At 43.9% G+C, this 20,840-nt stretch overlaps 1 protein-coding gene across 1 annotated transcript in view; it reads right to left on the bottom strand.

The window, feature by feature from the left end:
* Positions 1-20,840, bottom strand: part of pdia5 (protein disulfide isomerase family A, member 5) — an 81,937-nt gene that overhangs the window by 47,323 nt on the left and 13,774 nt on the right. The window contains exons 2-7 of the mRNA XM_083776086.1: positions 16,923-17,049; positions 14,234-14,321; positions 5,212-5,295; positions 4,517-4,562; positions 2,597-2,689; positions 562-622 (exon numbers count right to left, since the gene is read on the bottom strand). Of these exons, the coding sequence (XP_083632212.1) occupies positions 562-622; positions 2,597-2,689; positions 4,517-4,562; positions 5,212-5,295; positions 14,234-14,321; positions 16,923-17,049 (499 nt within the window). The remainder of the gene's footprint in view (positions 1-561; positions 623-2,596; positions 2,690-4,516; positions 4,563-5,211; positions 5,296-14,233; positions 14,322-16,922; positions 17,050-20,840) is intronic.

The following is a 20,840-nucleotide window of genomic DNA, read 5'->3' as shown; positions in this document are numbered from 1 at the left end:
ACAGGGGATGTCGATGGACCCTTCATTCACAACACGTCAATAAGAAGATGACCAAATGGTGGCCCATCGAGGGAAAACTATTCCTATTATGTGTTTGCCGTGTGGCAACTATGATGAGAGCGATGATGTATTGAAAACCAATGGCCATTAATCCCATTTTGTCCCGAGAAAAGATTCTACAAATGTCTTCTAAATCATGACAGTTTTCTGAAAAATGCAGGTTTCTTTGTCAGTGGTTCTCAAACATTTTCATGTGACGACTACGCTGATCTAGGATTAGCAGCGTGTGCACTACGCGAGGCAAGCCAGCAGGCAACGTCCAATAATATAGGCTGTGTGTTAGGTTCCTTGGAGTGGCTTCGCCACCCAAAAATGTATAAGACTTTAAGTGCAGTGTGCCATATTGACAAATCCAATCTCAACGTTCACTCTCCTCAAATCGTTTTTTGGTTCTTGTGTCTGGACGTTGTGTGCTTTTTGGACAACACTCAGTCAAGAGAGCCCCGTGTTGCCAATAACAACCTGTGAACGATTGACCGACAACGATAATGGTGGACTCACAGGGGGCATAGAACATCATGAGGACCGGCCTCTCCTCTCTCTTCAGCAGCTTTCTGAAGTCCTGGGGAAAAAAGAACGATGGACAGGAGAGACAGACAAACAACTCCATCAATACGAGACAATATTGAATGCAGCAGCCGCACGGAGAAAAATAAGGAGAAAGAACATTCATTCCGTCGAGGAAGGATGATGGATCTCTTTGGATTGAATGAGACTGTGGAAATATGAATTGCGCACCGTTTCACCGGTTCCAGAACAGCATAATGGGGACATGTCGCATTCACTTTTGTATATTAAGTACGCTATGTGTAAAGGAGACTTGAGGGAGACTTGAGGTCAAGAAAGATGTAAGTGACTCACACAGACCGACACAAAGCCAATATATAATTACATAAATGGCAGTCAATCTTTAGTGTCACCCCCCCCCCCCTCTCCACTACTGGTTCATAGTTTTTTTTGTTTTTGAATGAATTTTGCCAATTCTTATTTATAACAGGTTTACGTTATCTAGTCCATATACCCTCATTTCCGTCCATTCGAGGCTAAGGGTTTGTGTGACTACAGATCCCATGGCCAGAGGGAACAGCCTGTGGCAAAAAAAAAGCAAATCGACATTATTATTATGTCGGGCATGGAAGCAATCGAGATACCGATCATCACACAGCCTCCCAGACCTACCCAGAGATTTCTTCTGCAGAATTTAAGTTCAGATACACGTTTCTTTGCCCAGCAAAGCTTGAAAAATAAGAAAGCAGTCATACCAGGTACCATTTTGCATTATTATCAGCAATAAAATATACAGAGTATACTGTGTACTGTCACCTCACCACATCAGCAAAAATAAAAAATAAATACAAATGTGCTTTGGACAGCAGCAGGGATACTGTATCAGTCCCATCGTCCTCCTTCGAGGCAGGAGAAGGCAGACTCTTTTCCTCCATTACTTGATGCGTTTCTCCTCCTCATCATTAACCTGCATGAGCTCAACTACTTGCTGAAAACTTTACAGTCAGCACAATCTTCTGTCGACACCTTGAAAAACAGCCCGAGGCACAGGCAGAGAGGAGCAGGGAGGAAACCCGCATTGTCGGTTAAATTAGACAGCTTTTCAAAAACATTGCGTCTCATTTCTGGGCGTTTGCGCGCACGTGTGTGTGTGTGTGCGAGCATGTGTGCGTGCGTGCGTGCGTGCTCAGCCGGTGGGTGTTATTGATATGAATGCCACATGACCTGACCACTGGAGTACCGTCTGAGTGTGGGGAAGCTTTGATGAAGCCCTGATGTATTGCTTCTATATGTGTGTGGGGGAGGGTTCATTGTTAAGGAGTGAGAAGGTGGTGGCTGTCTATGCATCCAACGAAAAGAAAAAAGCCCTGCTCGGCAAGATAGAGAGAGGACGAGTGGACACTTGAGGAGGAGTGGACACACACTGCACTGCCGTCTTATCAACAGCACACCGTGCAAACATAATAATCCCAAATGTGTCATGCTTGGGAAGGAACAGTCAAAAGGCCAGCAAACACAATTAGGACATCACACCCAGGCCCCTTTTCCACCGGTTGGTTCCCAATGGGAACCGGGTTCAGTTCTTTTCCACCGGTTGGTTCCCCGGTTCAGTTATTCTTGGTTCTTAGTCCATGAGCCAGAACTCCAAAATTGGAACATTAATTATGAATTGAGTGTGCAAAACCATACCTATATTAGATTGTTACCATGACACTTCCCCAATTGAGTACTTACACAAAGACAATGATTTATTGTATTACACATTTTACATTTTGTATGCAAATTAGGCATTATGTAGGAAAATATGCAAAATAATAGAAAATATGAAAAAGCTACTACCGGTACTGTGGAAGGGTTATCATGTATTAATTTACTTGTATTGATCCTATAAAACAATTTAATATAGGTCTAGTTTTTCCCCAACAATTTTGGAGCTCTGGCTCATGGACTAAGAACAAAAACAACTGAACCGGTGGAAAAAGGGGGTCCCAAAGACAGCCATGTCCGTTTAAAACGTGTTTCGACTTACTTTCTCCGTCTCTACGTGGGCGACGTCTTTGGCCTCCTGGTTCTCCTCCCACAGCGGGGGGCTGGCGGGGTCTTTTAGGAACGCCACCATGGACTGGAGAAGGACGGGTGGCAGGAGAGAAACGGAGAGATTAAACCCATTTTGACCCGAGATCAGATTCTATACACGTCTTCTACATCCTGACAGTTTTCTGAAAAAGCTATGTTTCTATGTCAGTGGTTCTTCGATTTCTAAAAAAATAGCGGACCTACAAGCTCGTAGCGCGCCACTCGGTGGCGCGCTATGAGCTTGTAGATCTGCTATTTTTCAATAGCTAAAGCATAACATAATGCTAACACCAGGTGTGAGGGGAGGGGGAAGGTGGCAGGGGGAGAGAAACACTTTCTAATCAGCTCTTGTCAGATCGCACACAAAACCCACAGAGCATCATCCACACGGCAGCATGTGTGAGGATGATTTACAGTCGCCTTGAAGGCTCTCCTCAGAACGTATAGTTGAAGAAAGCGCTTCTTCCCGGCTGACAGATGGCAGCCCCGTATATACACTTATGTGTTCTCTTATCCACCAGGCATCAAACCCCCCCCCCCCCCCCCCCCTTTCCCCTATACCTTAACCCAGTCAGTCCCGACTTCGGAATTTAGAAAAGAAAAAGTCTTCTAAATCCTGACAGTTTTCTGAAACACCTATGTTTCTATATCAGCGGTGCTCAAAGATTTGAGTTAAAAACGTTCGCTGTGAAATAAAATATATTCAAAGATTTGCGCCACATTTTCACGATTTTTGAAAAATAGCAGACCTACAAGCTTGTAGCGCGCCACTCGGTGGCGCGCTACGAGCTTGTAGATCTGCTATTTTTCAATAGCTAAAGTATAACATAATGCTACAAACACCAAAAGGGGTTCCCGCCTAGAATGGGTTAAGTGTCGGATAACGGGACTTGTCGACAAATATAATGAACCATATGTCTGAGACAACGGAGACATATTGTTTAGGAGCCTTGTGAAGATGCATTCCTGCTGTATACACTAGTATACCTACTGTACCACTGCGTTATGAGCTGGTAGATCTTGCTACTTTTATTTTCCCTTTTATCTCCTTTCCAAATTGGGCTAACTGAACGGATGTCATACAGTGCGTGAAGATTAGCCTAATTACTACTGTGTGAGTACAGTCAATGGAAGTGCAATAGAGTTGTACATAATTACATGTACATCATTTTTAGTACTCGCCGATACAAGTACTTTATTTTGGTTATTTGAGCCCTTTTTTTTCTCATAGATGCAGATGGAACTCCGATCTACACTTTGGTGATTTGCTGCAGTGTTTGTTGGGTCAGACTTGCTCCCGTTGCATTCGTTCAGCCTATAGTGTCAATTGGATGTTTTGGTACTCGGGTCAAAGTATCGGGCCGGTTCCGAGTACTGAGTAAGAGTACTCGAGGGTGGCAACGGCCCGAGTAACCGATACCAGTATCAGCACAACTCTAACGTGCAATGGGGTTCATCTTTTCACGTGTAACCAAAAGTGAGTAACAATGACTAATTCTACAACAGGTCGTTTCGAGGAAGCAATCGGATTGGTTGAAACGGCTCCTAGCCGTGGATCAAACCAGCACCATTCACCACCTAATCAAAACAAATAATTCAGCTGCTCTGTTTTCCCAGAGCCCTAGCAACGTCGGTGGCTAGGCTAGCTAGTTTCTTGGGACATTTGTGGTCGTAGTGACTACATCTTAAAAAACGTCAGTGATGCTTGCTGAACTCGACTACGTCTCGTTCCTGACCGCATCACTGTCGTGGCAATAATCACGTTAAACCACACACACTTGTGTAATATTGCTTAAATGAATGATTGTGGTGCGGTTGTGACATACCCTCCCTGACTGGAGGGAGAATGGCTGAAGGGTCAGGTCACTCTTACCTTGAACGTAGCGGGCCTGTTGTATTCTGTGTGAAACGTCCCATCTCTGCAAGAGAGAGAGGGAGGAAAATCATCAACACAGCTGTTAAGGAGTCGATGTGAAGGCTGTTAAGGTATTGGAGGAAAGGCAGACTAGGCAGACAGGCAAGATGACGTTTCTGGTTACTCGCTTGGAATGACAAGGCAAGCAGTGTTGTTTTGACTAAAACTAAGACGAAATCTTTTCCTCGACTACCTTTTTTCACTGGCAAAAACAAAATGGAAACAAAATGAAAACTAAGCTATGATGACTAAAACTAAATATATCGACAATTGTCAACAAATAAAAACTAGACTAAAATGTTAGGAAGAGACTAGTGGACAAGAGATCCAAGTCATTATACACTTGGTTGCATGCTGAAAATAGCAGATCCACAAGCTCTACAAGCTCACAACGAGCTTGTGGATCAGCTATTTTCAGCAAGTGTAAAATCAGACATTTCGACGGCATCAAGGCCCGCCAAAATACATTTCAGTCGACTAAATCAACTGTAGATTCAGTCAACTAAAATCTCATGATATTTAGTCGACTAAAACTACACTAACACTAAAACATTCGAGGTGACTAATATGTGACTGAAACTAAATGAAAACTATTGAAGAGACTATACGACTAAAACTAAAATCAAAATTTGATGACATTTCTGGTTACTCACTTGTAATGCAGGAGACCCGCCCCTCCACTTTTGGAGCCTGGGTCGGCCTTCACTTTCTTACAGAGTTTACGACCCTCCCCGTCTCTGGCAGAACGAGAGAGAGACAGAGAGAGAGAGAGAGCGAGAGAGCGAGAGAGAGAGATGGGGCAGAGGTTTGGCTGGGTTCTTCTTAAATGACATGCATTACATTCCATCCATCATGTCTCTCTAATCAGATGTACAACATGATGTAGGCTTGCTAGACGCAACCTCGATTAGTTGCTAATGCTCACAGAGTATTCTCACATGCACAAGCGCTCACTCACTTTGACATTGCTGACGGCAATGTAATCTTTTTTCTGAATATTACAGTACAGTACAGTACAGTACAGTACAGTACAGTACAGTACAGTACAGTACCATTCACTTCAGACGGGTCAGAGTTTTTGGAAAACAGACGGAAAAACACAGCAAAAAATCAGAAAAACGCAGCAGTGCGCAGGGACCTTAAGTGATAGGAAAAAGACGGAAATAGATATCGAACCACCCACACACGCACACATTCACACTTATAGTGAGAGTGAGTGGTGAGGCACTATCAACGATTCTCTGTCTCTCTCTGTCCAATAATAATAATGAGCAGAGGGAACTATGCATGGCAAAACAGACAAGAAAGAGACAGCGTTAAGAGATGAACAGAGAGCCAGGGAAGAAAGAAGAAGAGACAAAGGGAGCCTTGCCAAGGGAACTAAGCCCCTACACGCTAATAGAAATTTAAATACATGGAATTGAATTATAGTGGGAGAAGTGGCAGCCGAGCACACCCGCCGCATGCACTGCCCTTCAGAGGGAAGGACAGGTTATTAGTGTTCTATATGTTCCACGCTATCTAGCCCGTTCTGGGCGGGAACCCCTTTTGGTGTTTTAAACTTTAAAGCATCATGTTATACTTTAGCTATTGAAAAATAGCAGATCTACAAGCTCATAGCGTGGCACCGAGTGCTATGAGCTTGTCAAATATATATTCTTTCAGAGCAAACATTTTAACTCAAATCTTTGAGACCCATAGGTGGTCCCTGGAACAACATATTTTCAGATGTGAATTAAAAAATTTGGGGTCCTTGACATGAAATATTGAGCACCACTGACACTGATACAGAAACATGAGGTATTTCAGAAAAACTGTCAGAATTCAGAAGTCATTGTCAGGCCTAAATGGGCTAGAGCAGTGTTTCTCAACCTTCAGGCCTAAATGGGCTAGAGCAGTGTTTCTCAACCTATGTATTGCGGCACTTTACTGTGCCTTTGAAATCTCCAGGTGTGCCTCGAGATTTTGACCGAAAGTAACACTAGCCCTCCCCCGAAAGCGATAGCTAGGCGTCCTATTGTTGCGTTGTTGTCACACGTCTAAATAGACGTCCGAAAACAACATGACGACGGAACAATAGACTCTTAACGACCATCGGCCATAGAAATGTTAATCGCCTGGCAACTTTACTGTATAAATGGGGCACAGCACAGACATGGCATTCACATTGTCCAGCTACTACTACAAGATGGAACCAGCAGCAAAGAAGAGATGCATCCAGAAGACGCTACATTTCGCTCCCTCCAGAAAGACACCACCAGAACCCGACAGCAGCACACACAGCGCCGCCGAGTCACCTCCACCTGACGACGGCACAGCAACAGCAGCAACAACGGCGGCTACTAACGCAACGCCTACAAAGAAAGCCCCTGCCAGAATGTACCGCGATGATTACATGAAGTTTGGCTTCACGTTTACTGGGGATAAAACGTACCCGATTCCGCTGTGTATAGTTTGTGGATTCAAGCTTGCAAACAGCGGCATGGTTCCGAGTAAACTGAAGCGCCACCTTGATACCAATCATGATGAACTCGCTACGAAGGACAAACACTTTTTCGTGAGCTTGAAAGAAAAAAAGGAGAAAGACACAACGAAGCAGGCAAGTCTCTTGATACGCAGTACTACTAAGACTTCTGAAAAAGAATTAAGCTACCAAATCGCAGAGATGTTGGCACAGTTAAAAATGCCACATACATTGGCAGAAACAGTAATAGCCAGATCATTCAAACTCGCGGGAGGTGTGGGCTTGGTGCCACCAGATGCTGCAAAGGAATTAGCAAATGTGCCGCTCTCAGATAGCACAATTGGGCGACGCATTGAAGAAATGTCTGCAGACATCGAGAGTGCTGTCATACACTTTTCTTTTTATCAATTACTTTTTACGATTTTCTTTGTACAAAAGTGCTCAAGTTTAAGACCATTGTATTGTGGCAAAAGATTTTTGTTCTTGTTTTTACAACTCCTTTTTTTATTTAGAAGTATTACTTTGCATTGACAAATTGAACATGTGTGTGCTACATTTTGTATGAGTTTTCAAAAATAAATTGGTGAAACTGAGGCACTGTCTCTGTCCTTTTCTTTCTCTTTAAAGTTATTTGACGAGTGCTGTCATGTGTGTTTTTAAAAGTATATTGGGTTCATATATATATATATACATACATACACCGGTATATATACAGTATATACACACACCATATATCTAGGTGTGCCCCGAGATTTTTAGGTTGAGAGACACTGGGCTAGAGTACAGTGAACGTGTGTCTCCATATAGTATAGTGACAGAGACAGACAGCGTTCCAGGTAGCTAATGCCCTCCTTTCCTTGTGCCCGATGCTCCCATATTGTGCTGACTCACGGAGGCAGATGGCACCAGTAGGGTGTACTCGGGGAGCAGATGTGACCCCGACACTTCCTATCTGGGAGATGAGAGGCAGTCAGCTGATATGAAAATGAGAAAAAAAAAACCTGTTTGCTATACCTCCGACACCTCGACACGCTGTCACGGGTGACAAAGGGGCCCGAGTAGAGTATGGACATACACTATAAGTCCTGCACCTGGTCTGATCTTTGAGACGCAAACTCACCTGTTATGTACAGTACAGAACTGTGACAGAGACTTACTTATATTCAACTCTATTTGTTGTGGATGAACGGTACCTATACTCACTTTCATTCATTGTATTGCGATATCAATTATTCAGGTATGTTGATGTACTGCACAAACTAAAGATGTACACAGAGCAATGCAGTTATAGGTAAAAACAGGAATTGGCTGGCCTGGGCCGTGGCTCAGTGGTCCAGGCACCTTGGCTGGTAATCCAGTCAGTGCCGCGGGTTTGACTCTCGATCCCGACGGCCTTTACCTCATGTCTTCCCCCCCCCCCCATCTCTCTCCCCATTTCCTGTCAGCCTACGGTCTGTCCCTCCATAATTTTTTTTTTAATAAAAAGGCGAAAGCCACAAAAAACATACAAAAACAGGAATTGTCCTGTTATAGCACCATGAGGCTGATTTGGAAAACAATTAAGTGGCATGTCATCCACGACCTAGTGGAAATGTACGTGTATAATTTCATGGAAATTGCACACCGTGTGTGATGTGTGGCATTTTGTTCGAAACCGACCAATCATGCAAGCATTGGAAGCCAATCTTAGCCAATCAGGATGGAATATGGGAAATGGTGCAGATCCGTGTTGATCACATGACTATGGAGATAGTGGGTATACCGAATTGTGTGATGTATGGATAAAATGTGTATGAAACAGAAATGTGTTTTGCCAAAATCTACACAAAAAAAACCCTCCTTGGCCTAAATTCGGTCATAGCCACTTGCCCAAATGTGACCAGATTTGACTGAGAGCCTGCCATCGTGCAAAATCCAGATTTTCCCCAAAATGAGCACAGACTCTTCACATAGTAGAGCATGTCTGAAATAAGTGTCAGAGCTTAAATCGACATATATATATATATATATATACATATATAAACATGAAATAAATGCTTAAACGTGTAGCTAGGTGAGCTGGGTTAGAGACCACAGAAGTGAACCTTTCAAGCTTGTTTTCTCAACTCGCTGCAAGACATTACTCTATAAGCCATATCTCCAGAACTGGTGTGTCAAACTGAACAACCAATATACCAATTTGAAGCTATGATTCCCTGCTTTCATAGGACATGAAAAAATTCAAATTAAAAAAAGTCCAATGGTAGATCCGAGTGGAATAGTAAGAGAGTGGCGACACGCTTTGATCTCGCCGCAACGCAGATGCAAACATTGGAACTATCCCATTGAGATAGAATGAGCACTTCCACATCACATTCCATTGTTACAATGGGAGTCACGGCTAAAGTGTCTTACTATTCCACTCGGTCGTAGATCAGCCAGTTGGTGCACCATTTATTTTGCACCTTGAGATGTCCGGTCCCTAATCCTGTCTCTTTCTCTGCCTTTGGTTTACCGTCTCTCTACACTCTCCTGTCAGAAATAAAGGATATGATATGATATAGTACTTTATTGTCAGTTTGCACTGAAATTCGTTTTGCAACCCAGCGGCCTTGTATGCATATGCAACACATATACACATTTGACATATACCACAGGACAAATAATTTAAATAAAATACAGTTACATACATAGAAGAAATAAGGGCAGAGAGCAATGTCCACAGCTCAGTCTAGTCCTGGCCAAAATCCTGATTAAGCCTCAGAGTTGATTGATGGACAAAAGACCACTTCAGTCTGACCTTATTGTATGCTGGAACACCATATCTCCTTAAAGGCAGCAACCTATACTCTCCATACAAAACATGGCTAGTATTAGAGGTGTTATGCCTTGCTAACCGTAGGATGCTGTTATCATACGTGGATGTATATAGAGCCTCTGAAGTGGTTGTCCAACAATCTTTGAACAAATGTTTAGTTGTTGCAGCATTTGTGACTTTAAGGCTACAGACAAACATCCATACCAGGTGGTACTACAGTACTGAAGAAGAACACTCATAATAACAGAAGTGAAAAACAAAAGAAGAATCCGTCTACTAGCACCAAAGGATCTTAAAGGTCAGGTCCGTTCTCTGAGCCGGCAGTAGTTACACTCTCTCTCCCTCTCTCTCCCTCTCTCACACACACACGCACACACTTTTCAGCCTGTCCAGAAGCTTGGGAAAACAGAAATGGAGATTCATGGCTGATCGCAGGCCTGCTCACGGTGAAAACACAACGCTACTTCCCAACACAGAGGGGTGCTAATGCATTCCAGTTAGCAGGGGAGAACGTCATAGGGTGAGTCACCAGCACTTTGCCGTGCACAGGGGGGGGTCTATGGCCTGCTGAGGGATAGCAGAGAGACAGCCTGGTATGGCCAGACAATATCACTGAGGGCCATTTTGTTCGTCGCTTTAGCAGATTAGTCTGGTTTTTCCCCAGGTTATCCCATTTAGACCTGAGAACTGATTGTACAAAATGTGTCTTCTAAATCTTGACTTGTTTTCTGAAAAACCTTTATGTTTATATGTCAGTGGTTTTCAAACTATTTCATGTCAAGGAGGAGCCCCTGGATTAGATGTTTTTGGGCCACCGACCCCCATCTGAAAATATGTTGTTCCAGGGACCTCCTCAGAAGCAAAGATTTGAGTTCAAAACATTCGCTCTGAAATAATATATATATTCAAAGATTTGAGACACATTTTCACGATTTAAAAAGAAATTGCAGATCTACAAGATCTTTCAATAGCTAAAGTATAACATAATGCTTGAAAAACACCAAAAGGGGGTTCCCGTGTTGAATGGGTTATTGCAGAGGGAGCGACAGGAATCAAACGATTTGAAACAAACGGGTGAGGAGACGAGGAGTAAAAAGGGAATTAAAAACAAGGGCTTGTAGGTCCTCCACAGCTTTCATCAGCTGAACCCTCGTCCGCTGGCCGGCCAGCTCAGGGCCAAAGAAAACTATTGTTTCACCCACCCCGAGTGCTGATTGAAGACAGGCACAACGTTCCGGACAGGCTGAGGAAGGATAGGATTTGATAGAAAGCAGCTCCCGTCTCTCGCTCAGCGAGCCAACAACACGCCAGTGATGTCACGTCGAGAGAGAAAAAAGGTTGTTGCCAACAATTTGGATAAAGATTCAATTGAGTGGCTTTTCTCAGGGATTAGTAGCGGATTTATAGCGCAGTGAGGGAGAGTCACCATGCTACCGGATGAGCACTTTGAAGTCCAGGGTTCCCGTAAAATACAACGCCTATGTTTGGCGTGGTGCAATAAAACAACACGGGGTCACACCTGTTACTATTAGGGCTTCATTGTTACCATTAGGGCTTCAAATTGTCGATTAATTCGTTCATTGACAACCTTATCGATTGATTAACCGGTTAGTTTATAAGCGGATTCTTTTTTTATTTATTGGAGAATCTGAATTTCCCTCAATAATGTCCAACATAAAAATGTTGCGGATAAACAGAAAGATTACAAATGGCATGTTATATTCCTTAATCAAATATTCATGTGACAATTTCAGACACAGGGCCAGGCAATGTGTGTTCCTCAGCCGCGCGTGCGCGCACAGACGGCATTACATTCACAGAAAACCGCCCAATGCTAAGTTTAATTGAAGAATTTCTAAACGGCGATTCATCAATTTTCGATTAATTGTTAACACCCCTAGAATTACTAATGTGCCTAAATATAAAGGTTGCAAGTTCAACTCTTCCCTCGCCGAGCTCTTGACATTTCTTTAAGTGCTGTGCGGCAACCATAAACATGTTTCCAGAGGAATTAGTGTCGCCTGCTCGGCCAGTAACATGTCTGTCATCTCTCTTCCTGTATGACCTCACCCATTCTCCCCGGTGGTTCCCACAAGTTGGCCTAAACTCAGGTCCCTGTCATCTGCTCAAAGTGTGCCATCCTGGCCCCAATGGCTGGCCCTTTTTTCCCTGGCAGAAACCGCCATTCTCACGCTGTGATTCATGCCTCTCTCTCTCTCTCTCTCTCCCTCTCCATCTCTCTCTCCATCCACCGCAAGCTCTCAGCCCGGGGGGCTTCTTGCTTCTGGAGCCTGGCCATGTGATAGAGAAGGTGGGCAGAGAAAAGGAGAGCACGCCAGTAAACCACAAAGCACCTCGCCACCGCGGAGGGGCTGGCACGGGACCACCACCTTGTCCTGCCGTGGTTGAACCTGGCTCTCGCTCTCTCTTGCACTCCCGCGAGGATCGGCTGGAGCGGAGTATATACCGTTCGTTCATAGCCTCGGATGACTCTCCTCCACACCAGCAGCACTAACACCAACGACACCTACATTTAACCCTTTTAGACCGGACGTCGAGTTTCCTGAAATTATTGGTGTCTGTGGATCACCTACCCGGTCAGCATCGGTCACGTGATGTGACGACTTGGATAAAAGGGAGGTGTCACATACTAAGTATTATCACCGTTCACGGCCGAAACGTTGTGTCTTATTTATGGTGTTCTAAATAAAAGGAAAACACCAACTGGAGCAACCCTGTGTGTCTCTTCTCTTCACAGTTTCCTGAAATACCTCATGTTTCTGTATCAGTGGTGCTCAATATTTAATGTCAAGGACCCCAGAAACTATATGTAATTAGCCGCCGACCCCCATGTGAAAATATGTTGTTCCAGGGACCTACCCCCAGAAGCAAATATTTGAGTTAAGATGTTCTCTCTGTAATAATATATATATATTATATTCAAAGATTTGACGCACATTTTCACGATATTAAAAAAATAGCAGACCTACAAGCTCATAGCGCGGCCCTCGGTGACGCGCTATGAGCTTGTAGGTCTGCTATTTTTCAATAGCTAAAGTATAACATGATGCCAAAAGGGGTTCCCGTCCAAAATGGGTTAAAACGTAGGGATGGATGGCAGTGTATCGGTAGACATGTGCACCGCCCCAAGAAAACTGAAACCAGATGAAAGACAGGCAACATGAAAAAGAAACGACAAACAGAAGTCGCATCAACCGGAGAGCAAAATAGATAGTTTGTTGTTTTGGGAAAACAATTCCTCTGGGGACGGGGGAGTTGACTCCCTTGCACAATGTAAACACTCCAGATCTGACAGCTCCATTGTACTGGCTTCTAGGAGACAGATTTGTAAGACTGGAGTAGAGAGACAACAGCATGCGGCTCACTGATGCTTTACGACACAGTGTCTTGTCATAAAACACAAACGCACGCATTCCAAGCGAACGGAGCGCGCAGAGACAGACAAGAAAAAGAAACAAGGTATAGAGACCTCCCTACCCCACACGACACCACACCCGATATACGCACTGCCGAAGCCAATCAGATGATATAGAGACTCAACAGAACAGCTAATGAGAATCTTCATGGTGACATGAGGATACTGCCCTGACACTGATTGAAAGCGCAGCCAACGGGAACACTTAACGAATGATTGGCGAGATGTGACACAGCAGAGGCAGGGTTTCAATAGCGTCCCATAAATGCGTGGGTGCCTGTCAAAACCGCACTCGTACAAAAGGTCGTTTAACCCATTTAGACCCGACAGTTTTCTGGAAAAAAAACTTGTTTCTATGTCAAGTGGTACTCAAACTATTTCATGCCAAAGACCCCCAGAATGATCTGTATTTGGCCGCCGACCCCCCATCTGAATATATGTTGTTCCAGGCAGGCACCCCTCAGAAGCAAAGATTTGAGTTAAAAACGTTCGCTGTGAAAGAACGTGTGACTAAATGTGACTGAGGGACTGCCAATCGATGTTCTTTTTGAATTTTCATTTTTTCATGTCATATGAAAGCAGGGAATCGTAGCTTCAAATTGACATATTGGTTGTTCAGTTTGACCCACTAGTTTTGGCTTATAGAGTAATGTCTTTTTTTACGATTTTTCAAAGAAAATAGCAGATCTACAAGCTTGCAGATCTGCTATTTTTCAATAGCTAAAGTATTACATAATGCTTTAAAAACACCAAAAGGGGTTCCCATCTAGAATGGGTTAAACGGCTTATAAATTGCGTTAGCAGAATTACTCTTGATATTATAACCCTCGACACAAAACCCATGGCACGATTGGAGAGTTGATCCTTCGACGACAGCAACTCTTGTCGGGCAATGACGGGGAGGGAAGGAGTAACATTTAAAGGATTTTCTGGAGTTTTATACCCCTTTTGATTTAAGCATTCTGCCTTGGTACTTACCCACAGTTCACCCATGCGATGGTCCCTTGTCCCTTCACTGCCTGAGCCACGTCTGACAGCAGCTTTAGCTGGGTGTCCCCGGACGAAGCTAGCAGACAGGGAAGAGAACATGCTGTCATCAGTCTCCCATACCAAAAAAAAGAAAAACCCAAACCATTCAGTATAGCCCATCCCAGAGAACACTGAATGTCACATCAAACGGGTTTAGAGAAAGGGACGAGGAGTCGCGTTACAATGGCGTTCAATAGCTCGCTATATATAAAAGACCTGGTGACAGAGAAGGTTAGGACATCGTTGGTGTTAGATCTTGGGGGGCGAATGGCGGTACCTCCTCTTCTATTTCCCGTTACTGGGTGAGTTCGTAGAGGGGGGGGGGGGGGGGGGGGGGGCTAGGGTTACAATCTGCTTTCAACGTCTCACAATGCACAGCGCTGGAGGGGTGGGGAGTTTGTGGGTGGTGATACGAAGATGAAATGATTGCGGAGTCAGGTATAACTTTTTGTGTACAGTCAGTGACGCACAATACTAGACACTTCCATCGGACACAGTCGACTCGGCACATTAGTTTAGTTCCGTTTATTTAATTTTTTATTTAAGTTTATTTGTTCCTCTCCGGTTCAGAGAGCAAATTATCACACGGTTGCACAATATACCTTATCTGCCTGTGAGAGCCGAGGTCCTCCTCACAACAATAAACGGTACCAGCTAGAACAATACAGTGCAATATATTACTGAAAAAGTGTTGAGAAATGGCAAAACAAAGTGGATTCCTGCGAGGCAGACAATATGGTGTAATGTAGTCCTTCAGCCAACGCAATGCAGCACTTTGATATGCCCCCCCAGGCCCACCCACACCCCCGACTCTCAATCTCATTAATTATAGGCAATTCATAGAGAGCAATGATTTCTTTCCCGATATTGTGTGCCCCAAAAGGTTAGAGCAATATTTAGATTTGGGTTCCTGCCTCACACCCAGCAGGTCATAAAAACATCTGGCACTGTTTGGATATCAGATCATGTGTACTACTTCGGGATGCTCTGGAGAACATTTTGGGATTGGGTTGATTGGGGGGTATTTGAGGGACAATAACCGGAGCTAAATCCAACAGGTAAATAACTGACAGACTGACTGACTGACAGACAGACAGGTCAGAGTCAGACCCAGGATATGCCGGCAATAGAAATGAAAGGTGGAGTAAAACTGATTAAACGCTTTACAGTCGGAGGGAAAGGGTGTACCAACTTGAGAGTCGAAGGGGGGTCATATAAGAGGTCGGACAGCAGGAAATTAAAGCGTGCAAGGGGAAACGTACGTGAGTGAAGGAGAGAGAGGGGGACGGAGGAGGGGGGACGGACCTCTGGCCTCTGTTGGAGGAGCGAACGCTACACGACGCCGCGCAGCCCAACAATCAATCACAGATTGTGCTCGATACGTGGAAGCCTTATCCAATGACCTAACGCTGGGGCTGAAATGGGCCATGAATTATGAAACAAATAAATCTTGTTGCTGCCGGCCCTTTTCCAGCTTATTGAGGGGGGGCTGGGCAGCAGGGTTTGTTTATTGATGGAAGGAAAGGAAGGAAGGGGAAAGTAAAGCTATACACCACCATGCCTCTCGGTCCTCCCACTACGAGCCTGCTGAGTACAGTTGTCTCCTCTGAGCATGAGATATGCAAATGAAAATGGAATTAAATTCAAAGGGGGGTGATTCCACTAATGGCCATGAGGGAACGCTGGTTTACGACTGGAGTTGACATGCACCGTGGGGCCTGATTCTCTTCATTTCTTAGATCCAAGTAAGAGTATGCAAATTAATTCGGTAAAGAAAAGAAGTGCACACGGTGGATTTGAAATGTGACACAGGGGCTACTAGCAGCTTCTTAACTGCTCTTCCCAGCAGTAACAGTACAGTAACAGTACAGTACGTGATCATGGTTAGAGATAATATATACACACGGCCGCAGTACAACTCAAGAGAAAACAGTTATTGTGGTATTCACGCACAGTTACCGTAAGCCATAATCTATAGGGCTATACTGGGCGGGGGAGACGAAGGTATTTTGTTTTTAGTTGCATGGTAGAACCTCATTTAGAGGAAAAGTCGTATACACAAGTTGAAAAAACCAAAATAGAGCTCATGGTTGAGAAACAATTATAAGTCCTACTGGTGACCCGAGATGAAAATAAGCCCCAGAGACGGCTTAACCCGTTCAGAACGGGAAGCCCTTTTAAGCTATTGAAAAATAGCAGATCTTCAAGCTCATAGAGCGGCACCGAGTGCCGCGCTATGAGCTTGTAGGTCTGCTATTTTTGAAAAATCGTGAAGATGTGGCTCAAATCATTGAACATATATATTCTTTCAGAGTGAACGTTTTGAACTCAAATATTTGCTTGCTACTCCCTAGAACAACTTATTTTCAGATAGGGGTCCTTGAAATGAAAATATTTGAGAACGACTGATATAGAAACATAGGTTTTTCAGAAAAGTGTCAGGATTTAGAAGACATTTTGTAGAATCGTCCGCAGGTCTAAATGGATTAAAAATATATATATATACATACCGGTATATATATAAAGAAGGGGAAGGAAAAGAGAAAGGAAATCTTAACAAGGCGATGGCCAAGGCTTGACTGGAGAATAACGGGTGGAGAAGTGGAGAAGAAGCTTCTCCAGTATCTTGTCATCTCACCTGTCTTGGTGTAGAGCACCAGAACATTGGTCCTGGTCCTGAGCAGCTTCTTGAAGTCCTTGTGGTCGCTGACCTTCTCTATGAGAGGAGACACTTTGACCGCTCCCAGTGCCGACGACAGCCACATCTGCTCAAACACACACAGAGAGAGAGAGAGAGAGAGAGAGAGAGAGAGAGAGAGAGAGACGAGAGTTCAGTGCTTCAGTTAGGGCTGTCACCATTACAAATTTAACCCATTTTGACCAGATTCTACAAATCCTGACAGTTTTCTGAAAAACCCATGTTTTCTATGTCAGTGGTTCTCAAACAGTTTCATGTCAAGTGTTGTAATCTCTAGGTACTGGACCCTCGTCCGGTTCTGGCAGACCAGTAGTGTGTGTGTGTGTAGTGGTGTGTGATAATCCAGCTGAATTATTCCTGTGGTACGGCGGCGATCGACGGGCCCGGGAGAACAATAATAACGGGACACTCCATCTCGCCAGACAGTATCTCGCCAAGGGTTCACAATTTATTATACACATACAGAATCATATAGCTTTGGATCCTCATGTCGTGGCACTGAGACATAACAATAACAATCGGCTAGCAGCAAGTTGACCTTGCTCTCTGAGATGTCTCCAGTGGCTAACTATAAAGTATGTTACAGTTCAGGCAGTACACAATACATATCTAGTACATTTGTATATTCACGTACAAGTACACAGCATAGGCACTCAGATCATATCATGTTGTATACTACAACATCAAGGACCCCCAAAAATATATGTAATTGGCCGCCGACCCCCATCTGAAGATATGTTGTTCCAGGGACCGCCCAGAAGCAAAGATTTGAGTTAAAAACGTCTGCAAGAATATTTATTCAAAGATTTGCGCCACATTTTCACGAGCTCGTAGCGCGGCACTCGGTGGTGCGCTATGAGTTTGTAGATCTGCTATTTTTCAATAGCTAAATTATAGTGTTTATTATTATTATTTATTATTACTACAGTGCATGAAGTGGCACGTTGTAAGGTTGTAGATCAGCTATTTCTGTTTTTTTGTGTATGACATTTTTTTCCAACATGGAAGCTATTATGACGATTATGACAAAATAATTGTGATTATCTCTAATAATTGGAATTAGACGTTTATGTAATAATTGTGACCGGCCTATTGGTTTTCAACTTTTTTCATTTCAAGGACACCCAGTTGAATATGCATTAGACCACAGACCCCCATTTTATCTCTGGTAGCAGTGATACGGTACCCCAATTTATACTGGGAAAATTGCAACTCAGTTACCGTAAGTTAATTTAACTCAGAATGTACAAAATACAAATGGAACCAAATGGACCCTGTTCCATTTGTACAAACTCCGAGTTATAGACCGGTAAGGGACGGGTCCACGTAGACCCCTGGTGGTCCTCAGACCCTGACGTTGAGAGAGACAGTAGCCCTATTAGAGGTGCAACAGTTGATTCAATATTAATATTTTAGTAGTATTATTTTGGGAGTGGGGATTTCAAACCAGAGGAAAAGATGGCAGCTCCTCCACCACCCACAAACAGGTGTGTGTAATTACCGCCTTGTATGAATCCACCGTTTGTCTATTAGTCGTTAATTAGCAACACACCGCTAACGCACACAGCTATTGAAAAATAACAGATCTACAAGCTCATAGCGCGTCACCGAGTGGCGCGCTACGAGCTTGTAGGTCTGCTATTTTTGAAAAATCGAAGAACGACTGACATAGAAACATAGCTTTTTCAGAAAACTGTCAGGATGTAGAAGACATTTTTAGAATCTGATCTCAGGTCAAAATGGGTTAAGTTCCAATATAAGCAGATTGAGAGACCAAAAGAAGGCCGTTCAAAGTTTCCCTTCCCTTCCCCATCAGAACTCATTAACCCATTTAGGCCCGACGTCGAAATTTAAAAAAATGTCTTCTAAACCCTGACAGTTTTCTGAAATACCTACAGTATGTTTCTATCAGTGATGATCAATGTCATGTCAAGGACCCCAAAAAAATTACATGAAATTGGCCGCCGACCCCCTTCTGAAAATATGTTATTCCAGAAGGAACCCCTCAGAAGCAAAGAGTCGAGTTCAAAACATTCTGAAAGAATATAGATTCAAAGATTTGCGCCACATTTTCATGATTTTTCTAAAATAGCTGATCTACAAGCTCATAGCGCGGCACCGAGTGCCGCGCTACGAGCTTGTAAATCTGTTATTTTTTCTAAAGTATAACAATAATGCTTAAAGTTAAAACACCAAGAGAATGTCCCGTCCAGAATGTGTTAAAAAGTCCCTCCTTCAAGCCTCGTCCCCCTACAGAGAACTAAATTAGACGCAGACGACGTTGTGTGCTCGCTCAGCGGAAACCTGGATGATGAGTGATGTCACCTGGCATGGAAACAAGCACCCGTCAGCCTCATTTTCAACTTTCCAATTCCCCACTGGAAGCTGCCCTAATGCAAACTTCCCCCCCCCCCCCCCCCCTCCCCCCGGACCCCCCACCACCAACAACATAACATAAATGTCTAAATTAACTTTGGAGAACACAGAAGGGCCACGAAGAACTAAAAAGGACATCACATTGAGCAGTGATGTGCTTGTGATAAAAGTAGACCAGAGCAGGGGTTCTCTTACCATGGGTACCGAGTCGCGACTCAGGTTTCAGTATTAATTTATGATTTTACTATTTTCTCTATTATTAAGGTTATTGTAGAGGTCAATTAGTATTGGGGAGGGGGCGGGGGTCGCGACTCGCGAGACATGGCCAAAGCATTTCTTTCCAGGGGTCCCCAGCCAAAAACGTTGAGAATCCCCGGGCCTATAGAAAGAATCGAGGACCATGTGTTAATTTGTTAACGGAACAGTTCACAGAGAAGATTGTGTGCACATCTCAATGTCTATATTTAGGCCAGGTGTTGGAAGTCAGGCATACATGGTAAATGGTGCATTTAAATAGGCCTTTATTCAAGGCGTTTTACATAGATGGGTTCACACACACACACACACACACACACACACACACACACACACACACACACACACACACACACACACACACACACACACACACACACACACACACACACACACACACACACACACACACACACACACACACACACACACACACACACACACACACACACACACACACACACACACACACACAGTTAGGGGGCAATTAGGGGTTGAGAGTCTTATGCTCAAGGACAATTCCACACTAACTCTGGGCAGTGGGGGAGCCCGGATTCGAACTGGCAACCTTGCAGTTACCAACCATCCGGCCACTCTACCCCTGAGCCACCGCCGCCCCTCAAGGCATCAAGGCAAAACACAAGGAAGAGAAAGGCAGAAAGAGAAAGATCAGGCAAATAAACATATGCCGATATTATATTTGCCTGATGAAGAACTTGTAGGTCGAAACGTTGCAATCTGTTGCCTCTAAATAAAGTAAGTCTCTGGTCTCTAGAGCTAGAGACTAGTGTGCTCATTCATTACAAGATGGCACCATTTCCGTCTACTCATCTAATCGTCTGTGGACGGCTGAGAAACCTGCCTTCCAATGACATTATCAATGGGCATCCGAAGCTAATAGAAACTACCGACTTTCACTTACAGTACTGCAAGGTTAGCAGTTAGCACTGCAGCACACTGAAAGAAGTCATTAGAGAAGCCATTGTTCTGGCATACATTTAACCCGTTTAGAGTCCTGACAGTTTTCTGAGAAACCCTATGTTTGTATGTCAGTGGTTCTCAAACATTTTCATGTCAAGGACCCCCACAAATATGTATATGTAATTGGCCGCCGACCGCCATCTGAAAATATGTAGTTCCAGGGAACCGCCAGAAGCAGGGATTGCACCACAGGCACATTCACTATTTTTCAAAAATAGCAGATCTACAAGCTCATATCCCACAACT

This window comes from Protomyctophum parallelum, assembly GCF_964188405.1.
Source record: "Protomyctophum parallelum genome assembly, chromosome: 11".
Lineage (NCBI taxonomy): Eukaryota > Metazoa > Chordata > Actinopteri > Myctophiformes > Myctophidae > Protomyctophum > Protomyctophum parallelum.
This window is presented reverse-complemented; position numbering and strand designations above follow the sequence as displayed.